The following is a 20,259-nucleotide window of genomic DNA, read 5'->3' on the forward strand; positions in this document are numbered from 1 at the left end:
CTAGAGCACAGATAGCCACATGCAATAATAATATAGTTACCTGATATCATCATGGCAGAAACCAAATCAAATTTTCCTACATGAGGTGCATTATTGCTAATTTTTTCACTTACCATTCCTGTACTTGTAACAAATGTATATAAATACACAAGATATGGTAGGTACCACTGTTCAACTGTTGCTTAGATGAACCCACAACGAATAGGTCCACTTTGATGTCAAGTGCTTGTATCTTTGGCAGAAAGTGAGACTGCTTGGAGTTTCCACCTGAAATGTAGGCCTTTTCTGAGTTGAAGTAAAAAAAAAAAACCCTCTGTGGCATGTACATGATATTTTCTTGTTTGTCTCTTTTCTTAGGATAAAAGAACATTGACCAAGAAAGGCTCTCAGTAATTATGGACTTAGTTTTAATTTGGAACTAGTGAAACTCCAGTGGCCTAATCAAACAGGTCAGAATGCAAAAGCCATGTTATTAAAGGGTAGAATTGACTCTCCCCAAAATGGCTGATTCTTTGAAACTATGAAAACTCTTCATCCACCAACAGCAAAAAAATGGCTGTTTGTTCCAGAAATGGAAACATGTTAAGAATTTCAGGATTTCCAACAGCTTCCTTATAGCTGGAATTTTTTCATTCAGAGAGAAGCCTTAAAATTTCCTAGGCTTAGTTTACTCTATTTTTTTTTTTTTTTTTTTTTTTTGCCTCCATCAAAATATTTTATAGCTTAAGATATTCTGTCCTGGTAAGGCAGATGACTGTTTCTTTCAACATCCAAAATTTGCCTGCACTTCTATTTCTTCATTCTCTACAATTTGTTTTGCCAGACTTATTGCTGTATTGCTAACCAGGCTTTACCTTACTTCAGATTGTAAATTTAATGCAAGAGTAGAGATGGTGGAAAACTGCCTTCTCAGAGTGAGAAACAAATGTAATGCAGGAGTGAGTGAGTTGTAAATCTTCTTCTCCTCTCATTACCCCTTTCATTCTTGGCTTGCCTTTAGACATTAGAAAACTCCCTGGTGTGACAAAGCCTTGGAGAGGGGTCTCGATAGATTGGAGCACTGAGCAATAAAAAGTAGCATGAAGTTCAATGAAGGAAAATATCAGGTTCTGCACCTGGGGTGGAGCAGTGCCAGACACAGGCACAGACTGGAAGATGAGTGGCTTCAGAGCAGCTCAACAGAGAAGGATCTGGGTGTCAGTGACATCAGGCTCAGCAAGAGCCAGCAGCATGTCCTTGCAGCCAAGACGGCAAGTCGAATTTTGGGGTGCGTGCAGTACAGCACACCTCACCTTGAATACAACTTGTAGTTCTGTGCTCCGCGGTATAAAAAGAATGTCAGAGTCCTTGAAAGCATCCAGAGGAAGGCACCAGGGCAGGAAAGCTTGTCGAGTGAGGGGAGCTGAGGGCACTAGAGTTGCTCAGTCCAGAGAAGAGGAGGCTGAGAAGTAATCTCATATCTCTCTGCAGCCCCCTGAGGAGAGAAAGCAGAGAAAGGTGCTGGGCTTGGCTCTTGGTTATGAAAGGCATGATGCACAGGATTGGCAAAGTATTGCCACAGGGCAGCTTTAGACTGGACATTTGGAATTTTTTTTTTTTTTTAACCATGGGGATGGTCAAACACTGGAACAGACTTCCTGGAGAGGTGGTTGATGCCCCATGCATCAGCGTGCAAGTGGCATTTAAATAATGCCTTAATTAATTTTCTTTAACTTTACTCTCTCTCCCTGAAGAGCCTAGGCAGTTGGGGTAGATGTCCTGTGTAAGTTGCTTCCAACTGAATTAGTCTAATGATATGGATCAGAGCAAACAGGTGTTGGAGATCTGGTTTTATCAGCACTCTTTATGCTTCCTGAGTGCTGGATCTGTTGGTGAAATCATGCTTTTAGAATATGTTTTGCAGAAGCATTCATTTTTACCGTGCCACTAAGATCAGGTCCTGTGAAAAGAACACAGGAAGTTATTTTTCTCTTAAGTGAGTCCTCTTGTACACCGGTTTAAATCTACTAACTGCAGAGGAATAGCTCCTTATTTCAATAATGTAAAAGGGAGTTACCTGTAAAAGGTATAACTTCAGTTCCTCTATGTCTACAACAGTTTTTAAAGACCTCTCCAGACGCCTCTCCATTAAAATTACTGTATTTTCTCAAGATCAAAAGAATTTAATTTTCCATTTTATAAAAAAGAAATGGACCAGTGGAATTATTTTTTTGAAAAGTAGTATTTCTGAAGCTTTGCATAGGGAGATCCCTTCCATTAAGTGTAGTTAGATGTGTTCTGGTTTAGAGCTGTGCATCCGTCCCATGTAGCAATGGTCATACCGCCTTTGTGACTGGACTCTGACTCCTGGCTTGCAGGAGAGTGCAGCATTTCTTAGGCAGAGTGGCTGCAGAGGCTATGACAACACAGCTTGCTGATCTTCACATCTAAGTGTCCAGGGCAGACTGAACAAAGAGTACTGAAATTGGCTCCCTTAGGCTTGTTCTGATTGTATTTTGTTACTGTCAAAAAGTTAGAGTTGTGGTACTCTTTTGGTGTAGTGTTTGGGAAAGAAAAGCAACATGAAGGGCATGGAACAGAATGATGGGACCAGAATTCAGCAGGCATTGGTTTGGATACAGTTGTCTTTGGCAGCTTTTGCAGTGTGACTTGGTTTTTTTCTGCCTCCGCTTGTAAAAATAAGACAGTGGTAACTCATTTTGGGGTGGGGCTGAGAGGTGAAGTGAGATTTACTGACAAAGAAGCTATGAGCAGAAATATAATAATGTCATGTAATCACAGAATGGCTTGGTTGGGCGGGACCTTAAAGGCAATCAAACTCCAACCCTCACAGTAGGCTAATTCATTTATGTTAGTAATCTTAATTCATGAATTCATGTGTAGTGTCTGTTTCTCTGTGAACTCCTCTCTTGCTTTTCCCCCTCTGTCTGCCACATCAGTGTTTATTACCACTGCAGTCATGAATTATGGTTAGTTTGCCAAATTGGAAAGGAGTTACTGGATTTAGGATGAAAAAGATGAACAAGACCCTGCATGCTGTGCGTGTAAAAATCTGCACCAGTGTATGTGACCCACATCTTTTTGCTTTGTATGTACCTCCATGTCAGACACCATTTTGTCCTACCACCCCTCTTCTGCCATCTGTCACATAACAACAAAATGTATTGGAATATTGGTGGGAATACTGCTGCCATATCTCCAGTGTCTGCCTCTGGCATCATGAGCCATTGTGGTAGAATAGGAAACATTACTTTTGAAGCAGCCCTTGTAAATTATGAAGTCCAAACTGTTAGAATAGTTATATGCATGAATTTTGTTCCTCTGTAGTGTGAACACGCAAGAAGACAACATAAAATATTACATCTGTACAATTGGCTCTTAACATCAATCTAGAAGGGAAGTTGCCTTCATCTGATACTTGCTTATCACGCTTTTAAAGCTTCTGTTTTGTGGTCCGTGATAGCCCTGAAATGCAGTTGTACAGCGTGGTACTGAGTGGGTAAGTTGTCCTTTTTTTGTCTCTGCCTCTGCCACCCTAGTTAGAGTTCACTCAGCTGGTCTGCATCCTAAACACCTACACAGCTGGTTGGCAACTATCTGTGGTAGTAGTATTGACTTTAAACATCCAAGCAGCTTACTTCATCTGGGGCATTAACACTGCCTACTCAACCTAGTTCATCTTTGTGGCTACGGATTAATTCTGTGAGGGCCAGTATGTAAATCACTTATTTTTTAGTTTATATGAAATGCCTTTCTTGCTCTCTGTCTCGTCTCAGACGAATATCAAGTGCATGCCTCTACTTGATGTGTGGTAGTACTATACAATCTAAGATGTGAATGAGATATGTGCTCCATCACTGCTGATTAGGTGCAGTGGGTGTGCAAACACAGGGAAAGACTTCAGTAGATCACGCTGTAGAAACTTACAAAACCTATCATGATGAATTTGCGTAAAGTGTGATATGCAGTGTTTGTGTTAATGTCCTGAAATTTGAGAGCTTTCAGGCATTAAGTAAGGATGACATTGTAGTACTTTATGACAGATACAATTACACTATGTCTGCTGTCTTGGTTGAGAGGGGTAAGAAGCTTAATTCCCAGCTGGTGAACACTGAGATCATTGTATTCGTTCTATGAGAGTTAAACCCATTACCATCCAAATATAGCACCCCTGGACACAGCTATCAACCTGTTTACTACCAAGAGAGTATTCCAGTTTTAAAGAATACTGTTTCCACAAATAATTTATAGTAATTATTTGTCTGGTTGGATCTTTCTTTTGCTAATGCCTTGGGTCAGCTGCCAAAAGTAATGCAGCCACAAATGTTTAGTATGTGCTCTCACAATGACAGCTCCAGGAACTCTTGTAACTGAATTTTGGCATCGGTTTCTCTGTTCTTTCCTCCAAGATAGGATGAATGAATTCTGACAAAATAATAATTATGTAGTCTACAATATTTCCTGCATTTGCACAGATTTTGTTTGAGATAGTTTCTCCCTCCAATTTATAGGAGGGAGAGGAGGTTCTTTGATATCCGTATACCCAGGGTGAGATTAAGAAACAATAGTTCAAATGTTGGTCCTACAAGTTTATTACAGATCTTAATCAGGGAGATGGGGAAGGGGAGGATGGACACTATTATGAATTAGGGTAATGGGGAAGGGGAGGAGGGCGATAGAAAAGATATGAAAGAAGAAGCAAGGAGTTTTTGTGGGAAGCAAGAGGGAGATAGTCACCACATGGATCCAGCGTGGTTCATAGTTCAGAATTCAGTAGTGGTGGGTCATTAACTGTTGTTGTTCCATTGAAGATGATGGTGACCATGGCAGTGGTGGCAACTTCTCAGTGGTAATACCAACTTATTTATAAATCCAAAGTGGTTGAGTCAGCTCTCCTTGGAGTAGCAGCTTCTGGATCTGGGAGCCGAAACTCCTTTGTTCTGGGCCTTGCCAGCAGATAAAAGGGAGCAGCGAGGCCATCAGCTTGTATCTTGCCTTCACAGGATACAATGGTATCCCCCAGTCTCCCATAGCAAACAGGAGTTATTTGGTCACAGGCTAGATATTCTGCCAGTAAACATTCCTGAGCAATCTCTGCCAAAGGCAAACAGCTCTAAAGAAATGCTTGCAAAAGTAAAATTGTCCACACAGTGATGTTGATTGCCACATGACACCCATCTCTCATCTCCTACAGTCTTATCACAAAAAATACCTCAGAGAGCAAGTTTTGAGCCAAAAAAAACCCCAAAAACAACAACAACAACAAAGAAGGATTCATACAGATAGTGACAGTCAAGATCTTTAAAACTTCCTTTCTACTCTAAATATGACAATATGCTTAACAATATATGCTGCACATATATGAAAGAGGTAGAAATATATTTAACAAATTATCTCCTACGAATGTTCAAATACTAAAGTATGAGTAAATCAACAAAGCCCTCTAAATTGCATTCATTATTATTAAAATGATATTGATTACTGTTAAAGAAACAGTAAAGCATTTGCTCATCAAGGACATTTGAGATGAGATTGTCAGGAAGATTGTATCAAAGCTTTTTTCTTGGTATCAGATGCAGAAAGTAAGATAACAATGTGAATAAGGGCAGGAGTCACCATGAGGATTATAGTGAGTTCAGTACAGAAGGTTTCCCTGGACTGGTGTACTGATGAAGAGTCGGCTGAATATGAGCCAGCAGTGTGCCCAGGTGGTCAAGAAGGCCAATGGCATCCTGGCTTGTATCAGGAATGGTGTGGTGAGCAGGACTAGGGAAGTCATCCTGCCCTTGTACTCAGCATTGGTGAGGCCTCACTTCAAGTACTGTGTTCAGTTTTGGGCACCTCAGTACAGAAAGGACATTGAGGTGCTGGAGCAGGTCCAAAGAAGGGCTACAAGGCTTGTTTAGGGCTTGGAGAATGTGTTCTATGAGGAGAGACTGAAGGAACTGGGACGTTCAGTCTGGGGAAAAGGAGGCTGAGAGGAGACCTTATTGCTGTCTTCCAATATCGGAAAGGTGCTTATAGTGTGAGCAGGATCGGTCTCTTCTAACTGATGACAGGTAACAGGATGAGGAGAAATGGCCTCAGGTTGCACCAGGGTAAGTTTAGGTTAGGAAACACTTCTTTACAGAAAGGCTGGTTAAGCACTGGAATAGGCTCCCCATGGAGGTGGTTGAGTCACCATCCTTGGATGTGCTTAAAATCCATTTGGATGTGGTGCTCAGGGACATGATTTAGTGAACGGTTGTTAGGGTAGTATCGTTAGGTCATGGTTGGACACAATGATCTTTAAGGTCTTTTCCAACTTGAGTGATTTTATGATTCTATGATTAAAAAGGATGACCACAGTTAGTGCATGTGGATTTTGAAAGGGACACAACCAACAACATGTAATAGCTAACAGTAAAGTTTTGACCTCTTCCACCGTATTGGCCTGCTTACTGACATCACTGACAGTTTCCAGTGGTGGCATTCTGATGCAGGTGAATTTGGTGGACCCTGAGTTCTCATCTTTCATTATTTTCCTACTGTTAAATGCTGAACATCTACGTATGGGTGTGTCTCTTCTTTTAAAGTTTTTACCTAGACTCACATCAAAGACTAATGTACATGCAAATGTGTCAAACCTCTCTTCCTCCACTTACATTCATTTGTAGGTTATCACTGATCCATCTATCCTAACAGATTAATATAGGATGGGTAAATGTATGTGCAGAGAAACAAGTGAAGTCTGGGATTGAGAGTTCAACATTCTATTATGACGGAAAGGAAAAAGCTTATGAGCTGTGTGGGAATTCAGTTAACCTCCCAAAGGTGTCAGGATGAAGTTTTGGTTTTGTTATGATCACAAGATCTCTAGTACTTACTGTCATTTACTTTTTGTTTTGGAACAGCTCATTGTCTGAAAGCAGAAACTTGTGCATTACATATACCTTGGCCGCAATATGATTTCATTTTTTTCTGACACTACTACCATATGCAATACTTAAATGTGATGCTTTCATACTTTGCAAATGGATACTCCCCTTCATAGACATCTATTTACTGTCCATCCATCTGTAATGCAGTCAGGCCTCTGATTTCATCTCCATTGCTTGGAAGAGATCTGCACAAATAAAGACTCGTGTTCAGTGATTTTCTTTGCTGTTGGCCATCAGTTCATGCTACAGAACATATCCCATTTCTTTGGTGTATTTTGATATTCCTGTTTTACTTTGGACAGTATTACAGTTCCTCACAGACAGGAGATTTCTATGATATTGATTCAATCTGATCACTTGTGGAAAGCCAGAGAAGGTGCAAGAAGCAGATTATGTGAACAAGGGAGTGCTATAATATGTACTACTTACATGCTGATCTGATCACTAGATTTGATTGCAAAGGAAAATCATATTGTCCTGAACGACAGTTCAGCCATTTATGAGTCCTGTGTTTTCCTCTTAACTAGTAATACCATGGCATTCATGACCTCTGTGGCAGTAGTAATCCCCATAACTGATAAAATTATGATTTTAATAATAGAAATCACCATTCCACCTGTACTTTCAGTCCTCCGTGGTAACCATAGACATTTAAAAATCAGATGTTTCTAAGAAGTTAATCTTGAGAAATTCATGTACTCCACAGTTTTCCTCCTCCATCTCTGCAGAATGCTGTATTTCATCTACAGCTGAGAAAGAACTGTGCTGACTGGGGAGACCCTGGTGAAACTGAAATCAAATACTTTGGCTCTGGTCCTGGGCTTCAGGTTAACTATTAACCATTCTTAGCACAAACAAGATTTTAACATGAGCTGATAAATTCTTTATGTATTGAATCTCAGCTTCTGATTAAATGAACACAACTCCTTTGAAAACATGGGAGTGCAAAGTTCATTTTCCTATTTGGGAGTTAAGTTTTGTAGCTCTTGAAGGCTTCAAAATGTATTTTTATCTGATTTCCATTTTGCTTTGACTATCAGAGGTACTCTGAGCCATGCAGATACAACGCACTGTTAACTGCTTGGCTGCATTTTATGAGATGGAAACAAGCAGGATGGGCAGAAGATTTCGGTTTCGTGAGCCAGGAGTGGATGCTGTTTTTATGCACTGCAAGAATCTGTAGAGAAATATGAATTACTAATCAACATATGATCTGCTGTCCACCAAATCCAACATCCTTAAACGTGGAGGAAACAGCCACACCGGAAAGCTACAAATATCCTGTCTGTGAGACAGAAACATGTGCTAGCCAGTGGCAACAAGTTACACTATCTCCTGTGGAAATAACTTCTTAGTTCCGAATGTTTTGCCTTCCAGACCTTTTTCAGCCAGCACACAGCTCAGTGTGTGATGTAACCAATTATGTTTAATTTATTTCTCTATACTAAGCTTTTTAAAGTGCAGTTTCTGTCTTTTTGGTCTTTATTTAATCCTTCCTCCAGGCTTGCATATATTTTGTTAAATACCTTTGAAATCTAGATAAATCTGAGATAGATCTACAGAATTGGTAGGAGAACCAACACGCCTACCACAGGTCATAAGTGATCATTACATTAATGTACTTTCAAGTCTTGTTTTGCTATTTTGTCTTGAGAACACAGAACTTACATTGATGTTAGTTTTTGCTTAGGAAAACTGTACCTAAAAATGTATTGCAGCAATGGAGCTCTCATAGATACAAGGAAGTGGGCACTGATTATTGACTTGGGAAAAAAAAACACAATTCCTCAAGCCATGCTCTTTCACATGGTTGAGGCCTCACACATAACAAGCAGATTTCTTCCATAACTCTTAGTTAGCCTACAAAACCTATGCCTTTCCTTATCATGTTTGATTACAAATATTATGCAGTTCAGTATGTTAGACCATAATAAAGAATGATTTCAACAGGATCCTTCAGAGAAGAAGAAAAGCCAAAGAAGAAAAAAAATCTTAACACTCAAGACTAGAAGTATTAAAATGTCGGTCTCAATGGCATTTAAAAGAGAGGGTGCAGTTTGACAAAAGCGAAACGCCAGCAACTGTAAGGCAATGTCCCTTTTATTCAGCCACATAACAGTGACTTCAGTAGTGGAGAACTGTGTAGTTCTTTAATATATACTTATTATGCCAGCAGGATTAGAAAAGCTTAGCAAACTCCAAGGTCTAGAATTCTTCCACTCCTTGTTCTTAAGAGTCTCTGCTATTTACATCAATCTCTGGTAAAATATTTCCAAGAATATATTTCTGAATGTATAATTTAAGATTTCATTATGTATATCATATAGTGGTAGTGAGTTATCAAAGATTATCATATTCTGCTTGTATTCTGTTAGTGTTACTCTAATATCTGTGGGCATGCGTCACAATTTAATACAAAATAATGGCAGACAAAAGATTCAGATTTGCTTTTCTGCCATGTTATGAAGGATTAATTTCTGGGAAAATTTCTTTTCCTAATAAATAACTCTGTAACATCTCATTCTGATGCTGTAACATCTCATGCTGTTTCATGCTTGAAGTTCAGCAGGGAAAGCAGAAACATATTTAGAAAGTGAATGGACGATTGAGGTATAAAGCCATTTATATTGCAAGATTATGCTGGTCCCCACTGAAGACAAATTGATTGGCAGCTGTGGTGTCTGCTGGAGATCCTGGCATTTATTCCATCCAGGGCTTTTCAGGAGAACCCCAGCATTTGCATTGCCAGCAGTGTTTGCAAGTGGATAAATGCTGGTTCAGCAAACCTGTTCCCTTTCTACTGCTGAGAGGTCTTCTGAAGGGGCACCTGGGTTACCTACCCTCATCATGCGGATCTGCAGGATCCTTTGTCTTGCTAGTACCAACAGGGGGCAGGCTCAGTCCTCAGAGCACAGGATTCAGTGCTTACAGCACAGCCTGCTTACCATAGGCAGGGAGCTGCACAAAGCCTCTGCTCCAAAATATTTGGAAACCTGGTGTTGCAAGAGCCCTTCCAAGCCCTGTGTATGTGGGTGAGCCATAATTGGATACTATCTGATTATATTAATGAAGTGTCATTAAATCTTGATTTGCAAAATGCTGCCACTGGCCGTATACACTGTCTGTCTGCATATACAGCGCTTGGAAGGTGGTGAATGAGGTGCTTGAGTGAATTCCGTCATAAAAAGCAGACATAAGGGCACTCTGCAAAGCCAAGCTTAAGACTAGCATATTGTGTCACAGACTTTAAGAGAGTAGGCGTAGGAAAATGCACTTATGGGAAGCGTGTGAAACCAGTAGACCTGAAGAAGAAAGTGCAGGCAGATCATTTTCCCTTGGAGGCTGAAGAATAATTCCTAGGAGTTCTGAAAGACCAAAAATATGGCCAGAAAGAGACAGTGCAAATTGTGTTAGGAAGTTTTTGTCACCAAATGCTTTTCAGAAGGGTCACAAGGACGGAAAGAAGCACTCTAGGTGCAAATGATTTCATGAGGGCAAATGATTAGATACTTCTCTTCACCCTTCTGTTGACTCTCTTATTCATACAGAAGCCTTGTCCTCCTACCCTAACACCTTAGGGTGTTATATGTGCTGCACCACAGCTTCTTCTGTTAGAAGTGACCTCTCACCAGAAGCAAGGACTGTCCTGGTGCATTATGATGTTGATCTACTGAAGCTGATGGAAGTACTTTCGCTGTTGCTCACTACAGGCTTTTTTTGAGAAAAAAAAGATTCTGTAAAGTACTGAGAGAACAGTAAAAAGCAAGAAGATGATGGAATTGTTCATATCATTATTTTAGTCTTCAGAGCAATTCCATAGGTGTCCAGAAGACTGCTAAGTGCATGCATATCAAAGTACAAACCTTGGAGAGAATTCCACAGGAGATACCTTTATGATGCTCTGGCTGATCCTGGGACAAATATACCTCGTTATAGTGGGAGCATATTCAGATCATTATAATTCACGTGTCTATTTTTCTGCACTTGTGCCTGTCAGACCAGTCATGCCCAAACGTGAGTGAATAGATATTCCCATCATGTAACCCTTTTTTATCACTTATCTACTCAACTAAGCTCAATATGAGTGCAAAGTAGAATAAACTAATGAGAAATGGAACAAAAGAAATGTTAAATATAATTTCCAGTCCAGCACAAAATGAGGTACTTTGCTTATCTCAGATTAATGTGCTCTTTTTTCTTCATCTAGGTGAACTTGTTTTTCTTAGGTTGTTTTTATTGGCTTCACAGTCTTTCGTGGCTGCAGGCTACAGGAGAAAGCAGAAACAATCCATTATTTTTGCTGTCATAAAAAAAAAAGTAAGACACTAAATTTTATTCTACTTTTTCCCTTGCAGATGTCACCGTTGTCCACATCTACTCACCAAGCCCTTTGAGAAGAGTGAGAAGCCATGTGCATTGTCAGAGTACATGGAGAAATACCCTCTTTATCCCAGCACTCTTCCCAGAGACTCTTTCAAACCAAAAGCAGAATACAAGACGGCAGAGACACCCATGGAAGGCACTTCAGTGACAAAGTATGAGAAGTAGTGAATAAGAGTAAGGATTGTGCATTGGAGAATATGTGTGTGAGAGATGAGTAATTGAGAAAACAAAAATGATTGTCTCCAGGAAAAGGTGAAGACTTACATGCTGGTGTTGTACAAACACCTGTAATTAGCTGTGCTAGTGGAGGCAAGCAGTCATTTTTCTTGCACTTTCCCAAGTTTGAGATGTGATCTGACTGGAGAATACATGGAGCACAGTGGTAGAGTCATGATCTTGGAGTTTGTCCACATTGTATTTTGGAAAACAAACACGAATATTGCCTTGGAAATCATGGATCATACTAGAGGAGTATTTTTCTTTTGTTCTGTGTTATGTATGAGACTTTGCATGTGTAACCTGAATGAGTAGTTTTCAACAGGGCACGAACATGGTAAAGCCTGATGATTGGAAAAGGGCTATGGTGTGTACTTCAAGGTTGGCTCTCTGGAGTGGAGGATGACTGGAGGAAGGGTCACATCACTCCCATTTACAAGAAAGGGAGCAAGGAGGACCCCGGAATCTAGGGGCTGGTGGCTAGTAAGGAGGAAACTAGGAGGCCGGTGAGTCTCACCTCTGTGCCTGGGAAGATCATAAAACAGATCCTCCTGGATGACATGCTTGATCACATGAGCATGTGATCCGAGACCACCAGCACAGCTTCACCATGGGAAGGTCATGCTTGACCAATCTGATGGCCTTCCATGATGGAATGACGGCATTGGTGGAAAAGGGAAAGGCGACCGACGTCATTTACCTGGACTTGAGCAAGGCCTTTGACATGGCCCCCCACCACATCCTCATCTCCAAATTGGAGGGATGTGGATTTGATGGGTGGACCACTCGATGGATAAGAAATTGGTTGAAAGGCTGCAGACAGAGGGTGGTCATCAATGGCTCTGTGTCCAGGTAGAGGTTGGTAATGAGCAGCATCCTCCAGGAGTCTGTCCTGGGACCAGTACTCTTTAATATCTTTATCAATGACATCGATGATGCAATTGAGAGCACCTCAGCAAGTTTGCTGAGGACACCAAGCTGAGTGGTGCGGTTGACAAAGTGGAAGAAAGGAATGCCATTCAGAGGGATCTCAGCAGGCTTGAAAGGTGGGTCCAGGTGAACCTGATGAGGTTCAGCACAGCAAAGTGCAAGGTTTCGCACTTGGGCCAGAGGAATCCCAGGCATCCATACAGACTGGAAGGAGTGGTCCTGGAGAGCAGCCCTGCAGAGAAGGACCTGGGGGTCTTGATAGATGAAAAACTTAACATGAGCCAGCAGTGTGCCCTTGCAGCTTGGAAGCCCAAATATCCTGGGCTCCATCAGAAGAGGGGTGGCCAGCAGGGACAAGGAGGTGATTGTCCCCCTCTCCTCTGCTCTTGTGAGGCCCCATCTGGAGAACTGTGTCCAGGTCTGGAGCCCCCAGTACAAGAAAGACAGGGAGCTGCTGGAGAGGGTCCAGAGGAGGGCCACAAAGATGATCAAGGGTCTGGAGCACCTCCCCTATGAAGACAGGCTGAGGGTGCTGGGCTTGTTCAGCCTGGAGAAGAGAAGGCTGCAGGGTGACCTCATTGCAGCCTTTCAGTACCTAAAGGGAGCCTACAAACAGGAGGGAAATCAACTCTTTGGAAGAGTTGACAACTGCAGGACAAGGGGAAATGGCTTTAAGTTGAGGCAGGGAAGATTTATGTTGGATGTCAGGGGGAAATTCTTTACAGAGAGAGTGGTGAGGTGCTGGAACAGGCTGCCCCATCCTTTTGCCTTCCGAGCTGCAAGAACACATTGCTGGCTCATGTTAAGGTGTTCAAGGCCAGACTGGATGGGGCCCACAGCAGCCTGGTCTAGTATTAAATGTGGAGGTTGGTGGCCCTGCATGTGGCAGGGGGGTTGGAGATTCATGATACTTGAAGTCCCTTTCAATCCTGGCCATTCTGTGATTCTGTGATGCTGTGAGTGCTGGTCTGCTTATGCTTCTCAGCTACACTGCTGCACTGTATTGTTCAGCAGAAATCCCTGCACTTGCACTATGCCCATTTCCCTGAAGGAATGAACTTTCAAGGCCCTTCCTTGCTTCTAATAGGGTGATCTGCTAAGATCTGGCCCAAATTAAAAAATGCATCAAGAAGGAACCCAACCTTTTAACATGAACCTGACAGCTTCACTTTCCCCTAACAAAAGCTTCTGCCTGATCTTATTGGTCACCTTCTTTGTCATCATGGACACACTCATGAACTATCTCACTCTTGCCTTTGCTGATAGGTGTCACATAGAAGCAACAAGCCTCCCTGATTAAAGTGCAGGAGTTGCAGCCAGTACCATTCATTATGGTGCCTTGGTTGTAGGAATGCTGAGTTATCAGCATATCAATCTGTCCTCTGTTATCTCCACTGCAATTTCTGTTGTACTGCAATACTCAGAGTGGAAAATTTCTCCCACTGCTAGAGAATCCTTGAACACAATACCTCAACATCTTAGAATAGTACATGAAAAAAAGCTGACTGCCTGGCTGTGCTGATACTTATCTCCTGCAACTCCTCAACAACGGCAACTGTCTTGCTGTTAAACTTGTTACTACCTTCCCATCCTCAGCTGAATTGCTGTACAGTACATTGCCTAAGAAGGCTATTTTTCCCTCTGCCAAGCATACCAGGTAGCCTGTAGTAATTACTGGGTTTTTTAAAAGAGCTTATGTCTTCTTCTATTACTCCAGTGTAGAACAGAGAGAGATTTGTATGAGACTGTAAACCTCAGTGGGTGGAGAGAAGAGGGAATCTGACAGATCTGGCCTGCTTTGGACTGTCCAAAGCTGCTTAAGTTCCTTTTTCACAGTCCAAATTTCCAAAACTGAAGAGCTTGCTTTTTTTCCTTTACAGCTTGTGTGCTATCCAGATGTTATTAGTCTGTGGTGACAAGGGGAAGTATTAATTTCTGTATGTATCCAGGAGAAGAGCATAATTCTATCCTTAAACCAAGACTTAATGATGTTATTATTCACAGGAGAGATTATGTAGCTCATGAAGTGTTGCCACAGAAACTTAAAGAACCTGAAAAGCATGTCAAGAGTGATGAGAGCATGGATTTGACCTCTGTTTATAAACAAGACTATAACTCCTACCCTATCTGTCAAGTACGTCCTTGCCTCCCCTGTGAGACAAGAGAAATCTCCACAGCCAAGATGAACACAAAATCCACTTATAAAGGTATGTATTCTTGCAACTTCTTTCAGGACTTCACAAGCAGTTTCATTTTTGAAGAAGGCAGGTTGAAAAACAGTGTGCAGTTCAGTGCAGGTGCACCAACAGATTGGATGTGCTGCAGACTCACAAAAATTTCACGTAGAGATACAAGGTGGGGCTGTCAGCCTCATGTTAGTGACAACATTGGGTATCTGTGAGTTCACCTCTTTTCCATGTCTGGCAGGCCTGCAGGCATTTGAGTAGAAACAGGCCCCCTGAACTCCAGAATGTGGATAAATCAGTGTTGCTTTTAGGATATATTGAACATAATGTTGTTTTGCCAGTGGATTAAACACTTTAGATGTGCAGAATTCAGTGGGTTTGAGCAGGTCATGAAGCATGGCATCAATTTTTTTTGTGTGCTGCAGAGTTAATATGACATGTATGGGAAGTACGGACATTCAGACTCCATGCAGATGTCCAAAGCACTCAAGTTCTCCTGGTAAAACAGTGAACTGTGCACCTAACTGTGCCCTCATTTCTCAGTAGCAGCAGCTAGCTGTAGATGGTTAGGCTTTAGGGGGCTTTGCTCCCTCCTCTCCACCAGCATTACTTCTCATTTGCATGCACTGGAAGAAAGATTTCAGCTGTATAGCCACAGTAACAATGTTAGTTTTGGTCAAAAGGAGCCCCCTTTTGCACAGCTTGCAGCTACTCAGTGCTGCTAAGCAGATAGCATTATTGTATTTCTTAAAATATTTTTTGCTGTTTCATTTTTCTTGTGCAGTATGGATATAAAACCTGGTGGCTGGCATTGATATTTATCCCAATATACAGTAACAAATCTTTCTTATAACTCAGAATGATAAAGGAAGTAAAGAAATTGAAGGTATATGAATGCAATCATGCAGTGTTATGATTACCCATCTGCAATGACTGAAAGCCAGACTTAGGTACAGCTGCATGTTTACAATTTCAGGAACTGGAATTTTTACATTAAGTATACAGGAAATACTGTCTATTTAGAATGAATTTCCTTATGAAGACTATGACCCACAGGTGTAAAATACCCACATTTACACAAGTTTGAACATTTTGTTATGTATAGGCTACATCACCAGATGGTGTCCATTGGAATAGCCTCAGTGAAGCCAACAAAGAAATGCTGCTTTGCACAAACGGAATCTTTCCTTCTGTATTTAGATACTCTTAACATCTCTGTATCTGGATCATATGTGTATCTTTGTGTTTTATCAATGTTTAGGTCAATACCTCAACTGCTACTCCAGAGCTCTAATAAAATGTAACAAAGCCACATTTGGTTATAATTTGCAGTATTTTTCAAATCTGCAAATGGAAATCTTCATCCAAACCACCTGAAAGATCAAGTTTCATACTGAATTAGTTCACTTTTAAAGGCCCAGTTTTATAAAAGAGTAAGTTCTCATTGTGTTGTTCTCTGAATATTACTAGGTTTTAGGTATTGCCACTCAAGGTGTGAAATTTTGTAGCATGCTATTCCATTAATTATCAAAATTCAAAAATTCAATATAAAACATATAAACGTGCTGCTTTGGCATTAAAATAGCTTTCCAATTGTATTATTATTCTCCTTTCCGCTACACACACCATGTCCCAAATAAAACTTTGGATTTAAGATGATGCTATTACATCAATCTGACAATTCATGTCAGATAACTTTGCATCTTGAGGTTTTGAAATTCTCACACCTGCAGGTGTAGCTTTTTGCATCCATTTGGAGGTGTGTAATCTAATTTTAGCACTGTCTTCTTTGCAGTGTGAAGTGTGAAACCTTCCAAAAACATATGGTTCATATCCTCTGCTCCTTTCTGTACCCCATAATGTTTTCAAGATTGTGTTACATGGGAAACTATTAATATCTATGGGATAAGAATTAGACTTACAATAAAACTGTAACATATTTTGAAGGAGTAGTAGCACTATTGTCTTACACTAAATAAAATGAATTCATAATGCCTATGAGGTCTCCAAATGTGTAGGGCTTGTACATTTTTAAAATTGAAGACAGACTCACTTGTTATATTTTGAATATTTTGTAATAGCTGTGGTTACATCCAGAATGCACTGGGTATTTTCCATCAAGGATGGGGAAATATAGGTAGTTTTTGGTGGTTGTCATCTGAACTGCTATATCTCTTAATGAGCCCTTGCTCAGAGACATGCCCAGTCTCATTAGCTCTCATTTTTTGACACTAGATAGCAGATCCCCTATAACGTTTTGTGTATGTGTACACTTTTGGTTCACCATACTGAAACTTCTCTCTAGAATAATGATGAACTCTGAGCAGAGGCATAAGGCATGGATCCCACCAGTGGGTGATGCCTAGACCTCTCTTATTCCCCTGGTAGAAACATGAGCACTTGGGGTTCTCTGATGGTGCTGGAACTTGCAGAGCAGAAGGCCACTGTCAGCAGGAAATGAGTGCCGGTGCTGTTGTATGGGCCCACGTTCTCAGCTGCCTGTACTAGTTAGCTGTTCACGTAAGGACAGTCTATCTCCTGGTTTGGCATCGAATGCTGTCCCACGGAGTCTGGGAGACTTTTCATTGGCTTCAGCAGGGGAAGGATTTTGGACACAGAATGCAGAAAACTCCCCAGGCTGACAGGCCTCATCTTCCATTCCACCGTCTTGCAAAGACCTGTGTGTGACCCACTGTTCTTGCTGGGCGGAGCACAGCTCCTGTGGCTGCTCTTTCCTCTCTTGTTCCAAGGCAGGGCACCTTGATTTAAACCAGAAGGACTTTAAATAGACACCTAACTGGGGCAAAGAAAGGACTTTTTTGGTCAACTTCACATTGTAATGAACACATCCTTTGTATAATTGTGTTTGTGCAGTACTGTGGCCACTGCTATTCAGAAGGAATAACTCTATTTGGATTGGAGAGTTCAAATATCCTGATACCTCATTGCATCATTTACTTTCTAGTACTTTGAAATCCAGACTTCCTTCCTGTGCAGTCAGCTGGAAGCTTATTTGCCTCATGACTCCCAGTGTGGTTTGAAAGGAGGGAAAAATGAAAAAAAAAAGGCTTGGGTTTGCTCCAAAACTATTTCATTTCAACTTCCTACCAGTAACCATAATGATCTCCAGGGGAAGTTGCACAAGATTGCTAGGAAGGAAAAAAGATGGTCTTGTGGCTGCAGCACTGTTCTGAGAGCTAGGCAGCTTTGCAATAGATTTCTAATGTGAATGAGTGTAAATCTTTTAAGTCTGACTGCCTCATTTTGCCTGTTGTACTGCTGAGTAAGGAAGATATGAATAACCTTAAAATGCCTCCTAGAAATTCTCTTGGCTATGAATTTAGATAGCAGGATTAGGAGTAGGAGCCATCTCAGCGATATGATAGAATCCTTTAGGTCAGGGCAGTCTTGTTCTGCAAATTCTAGCAGCTTGCTATTAACAAAGAATTGGAGGCTTATATTAGTTCCATCTTGGTTCCTGCTTGTGCTGATGACAGAGAGGAAAGCCAAAAGCAGAATAAATGCCACAGAGCACAAAAGCTTGCTGACACAAGGATACACTGCAAAACTCTAAATTCAGCCAACAGCAGGAAGATCACATCTGTGCAGTTAGGAAAGCAGATCATCCTACGAGAAGGTATAAAGAGGAAAGGCAGCCCTGCAACTTGGTCTTTAGAGTGGAATGGCAGACATTCAATTTTCCTTGTCCTACTAATACTAAGGAGACATCTGTATGGCCTCCTGGAGACAAAGGCATACTCTGCCTGTTCTCTAACTAGCCACAGTATAAATGCAGAAGGAGTCTGGAGTTCTTGCCATGGTACTTCCATATTAATGATTTCCGATTGACTGAGAATGAGGACAGCATTCAGTTACCTGAAGAAAACATCTCTAAAAGACTTAGAACATTATTTAAATTTTCCAGTTTTGCATTTCACCATTTCTGCGGGCAAGCATTGGGTATAGAATTATTTTCATGACAGTTGATGTCTTTTCTTTGTAGATACTTTTAGAAACTTCTTAGATACTTGTAAGAGGCAGTAGAAATTTTCTAAAGAGGCTCTTTCAGTGGGTTTCTGACACGATTTGTCAACCTTTATGACTCCAACAAATATTTACTACAGTAGAAAGTGTAAAAAACCTATAACGTTCTAAACGCCTAAGCTTGTCAAAGAACTTCAGATGAATGTTTAGATTTCTCCTATGTTTCAGACGACTATATGCTGTGGGATGAACCAAAGACAGAGCTGATCAGACCAGATCATGGGTACCACCCATCAGAAGCAAAATTTGACCACAGAACTGTTGTTCAAGATGAGTATTTCTTCAGGGGACCTGTTGCAACTCAAAGCTTCAAACCTCTGAATTTGGTTCAGAAGAGCAAGGCTCCCTTTGAGAATATGACAAATTATACAGCGAATTATGTGCTACATCCTCTGGAGAAACGTTACATCCATCAATATGAGAAATACAAGCCCAGTGAGGTCCCATTTAATGGCCTCACTACTAACAAAATTTCTTACAAGGGGCTGGCTGGTACACCAGCCAAATTGGCAAAACCATACCAGCCAAAGTTATTCCATGATCCATTTTTCTCTTCAACTGAGTTTCAGGAAAAATACAAACCCTGGCCACAGCCTCCTATATTTACCAAAAAACCTGCTGAATATGTTCCTCCTATGGAGAAAATGGACCTTCATACCACTACCCAGTTACACTTCAGGCATCTAAATGGCAAGCCAGCCAAGGTGTGTCTACCATTGGCCCAGAATAATATAAGTACAGAACCATTTAACAGCTCTTCAACAATGAAGGAAGATTATAAGCCCTGGATGTGCAAGAGAGTAAAGCCTATCACTCATGCTCCTGAGCTGACTTTCCCAGCCAAACCAATGGATTTCTTGACTACCTTTCGGACTCATTATCTGCCTCAACCATTCATGCTTACAAAAAGCTATAAACCTCCCTGGCCAGGCCCTAGGCCTCACATTCCACTAAATGCAAAAACCGTCTATGCTACCAGCTACACACCAAAGGGTAATGTTAGATGTTTAGCCTCTTACAAAAACCCGCCTGGATATATCTTTGAGGGAACCAATGCTGATGGTCACAAACTCTATGTCCCTGCTTCTGAAGAAGAATGTCCACAAGGTTGCCACTGAAAGAGAGAGTGGAAATAGTTTTCTGGGGAATGGATTCAAAGAGCAGGGCTTCTCTGAAACAGCTACAAACAACATCTTGATTTTTTTGCAACATTCTTTAAAACCAGTAAATGATTTTGTATTTGGAAAGATTTAAAAATAAACTAATACGTACATGCTGATTCAAAGGCTTTTTTTTTGAATCAGTTGTATAAAAGTTTAAAAGCCAAGGACAAGACAAACTGATTCTCTGTATATTTTTTTTCTTTTTTTCCAAGAACTACTTTTTATTTGGAAGAGATAACCTGCTCAGGAGGTAGCAAGAGAGATAACTTACAATGGTGTGATTAATTGTTAGAATAAGAATTCAGGCACTTCCATGATGACAGGGGTAGAACCACCTTTTCAGGTGTATTACTTGCTACGAAATCACAGATAGAAGTAACAGCTGGACAGCAAATTCTGAGATCTGACCTTGTTCTT

The 20,259-nt window shown here is 41.0% G+C and overlaps 1 protein-coding gene across 1 annotated transcript; it reads left to right on the top strand.

Moving 5' to 3' along the window:
* Positions 1–1,079: 1,079 nt before the first annotated feature.
* On the top strand, positions 1,080–19,995 carry SAXO1 (stabilizer of axonemal microtubules 1). The gene is made up of 4 exons (XM_052700329.1): positions 1,080–1,267; positions 11,276–11,455; positions 14,454–14,656; positions 18,848–19,995. The coding sequence occupies exons 1-4, from the start codon at positions 1,080–1,082 to the stop codon at positions 19,795–19,797; spliced, it is 1,521 nt and encodes a 506-aa protein (XP_052556289.1). The 3' UTR covers positions 19,798–19,995.
* Positions 19,996–20,259: the final 264 nt, after the last annotated feature.

This window comes from Tympanuchus pallidicinctus, unplaced genomic scaffold (genome assembly GCF_026119805.1).
Source record: "Tympanuchus pallidicinctus isolate F22 unplaced genomic scaffold, pur_lepc_1.0 scaffold4, whole genome shotgun sequence".
NCBI classification, from domain to species: Eukaryota; Metazoa; Chordata; class Aves; order Galliformes; family Phasianidae; genus Tympanuchus; species Tympanuchus pallidicinctus.

Coding starts and splice junctions, on each gene's coding strand:
- SAXO1 (XM_052700329.1), top strand. CDS start 1,080: ATGAAGTTCAATGAAGGAAAATATCAGGTTCTGCACCTGGGGTGGAGC. Junction 1,268..11,275: donor ACGGCAAGTCGAATTTTGGG/GTGCGTGCAGTA, acceptor TTTCCCTTGCAG/ATGTCACCGTTGTCCACATC. Junction 11,456..14,453: donor GAAGGCACTTCAGTGACAAA/GTATGAGAAGTA, acceptor TATTATTCACAG/GAGAGATTATGTAGCTCATG.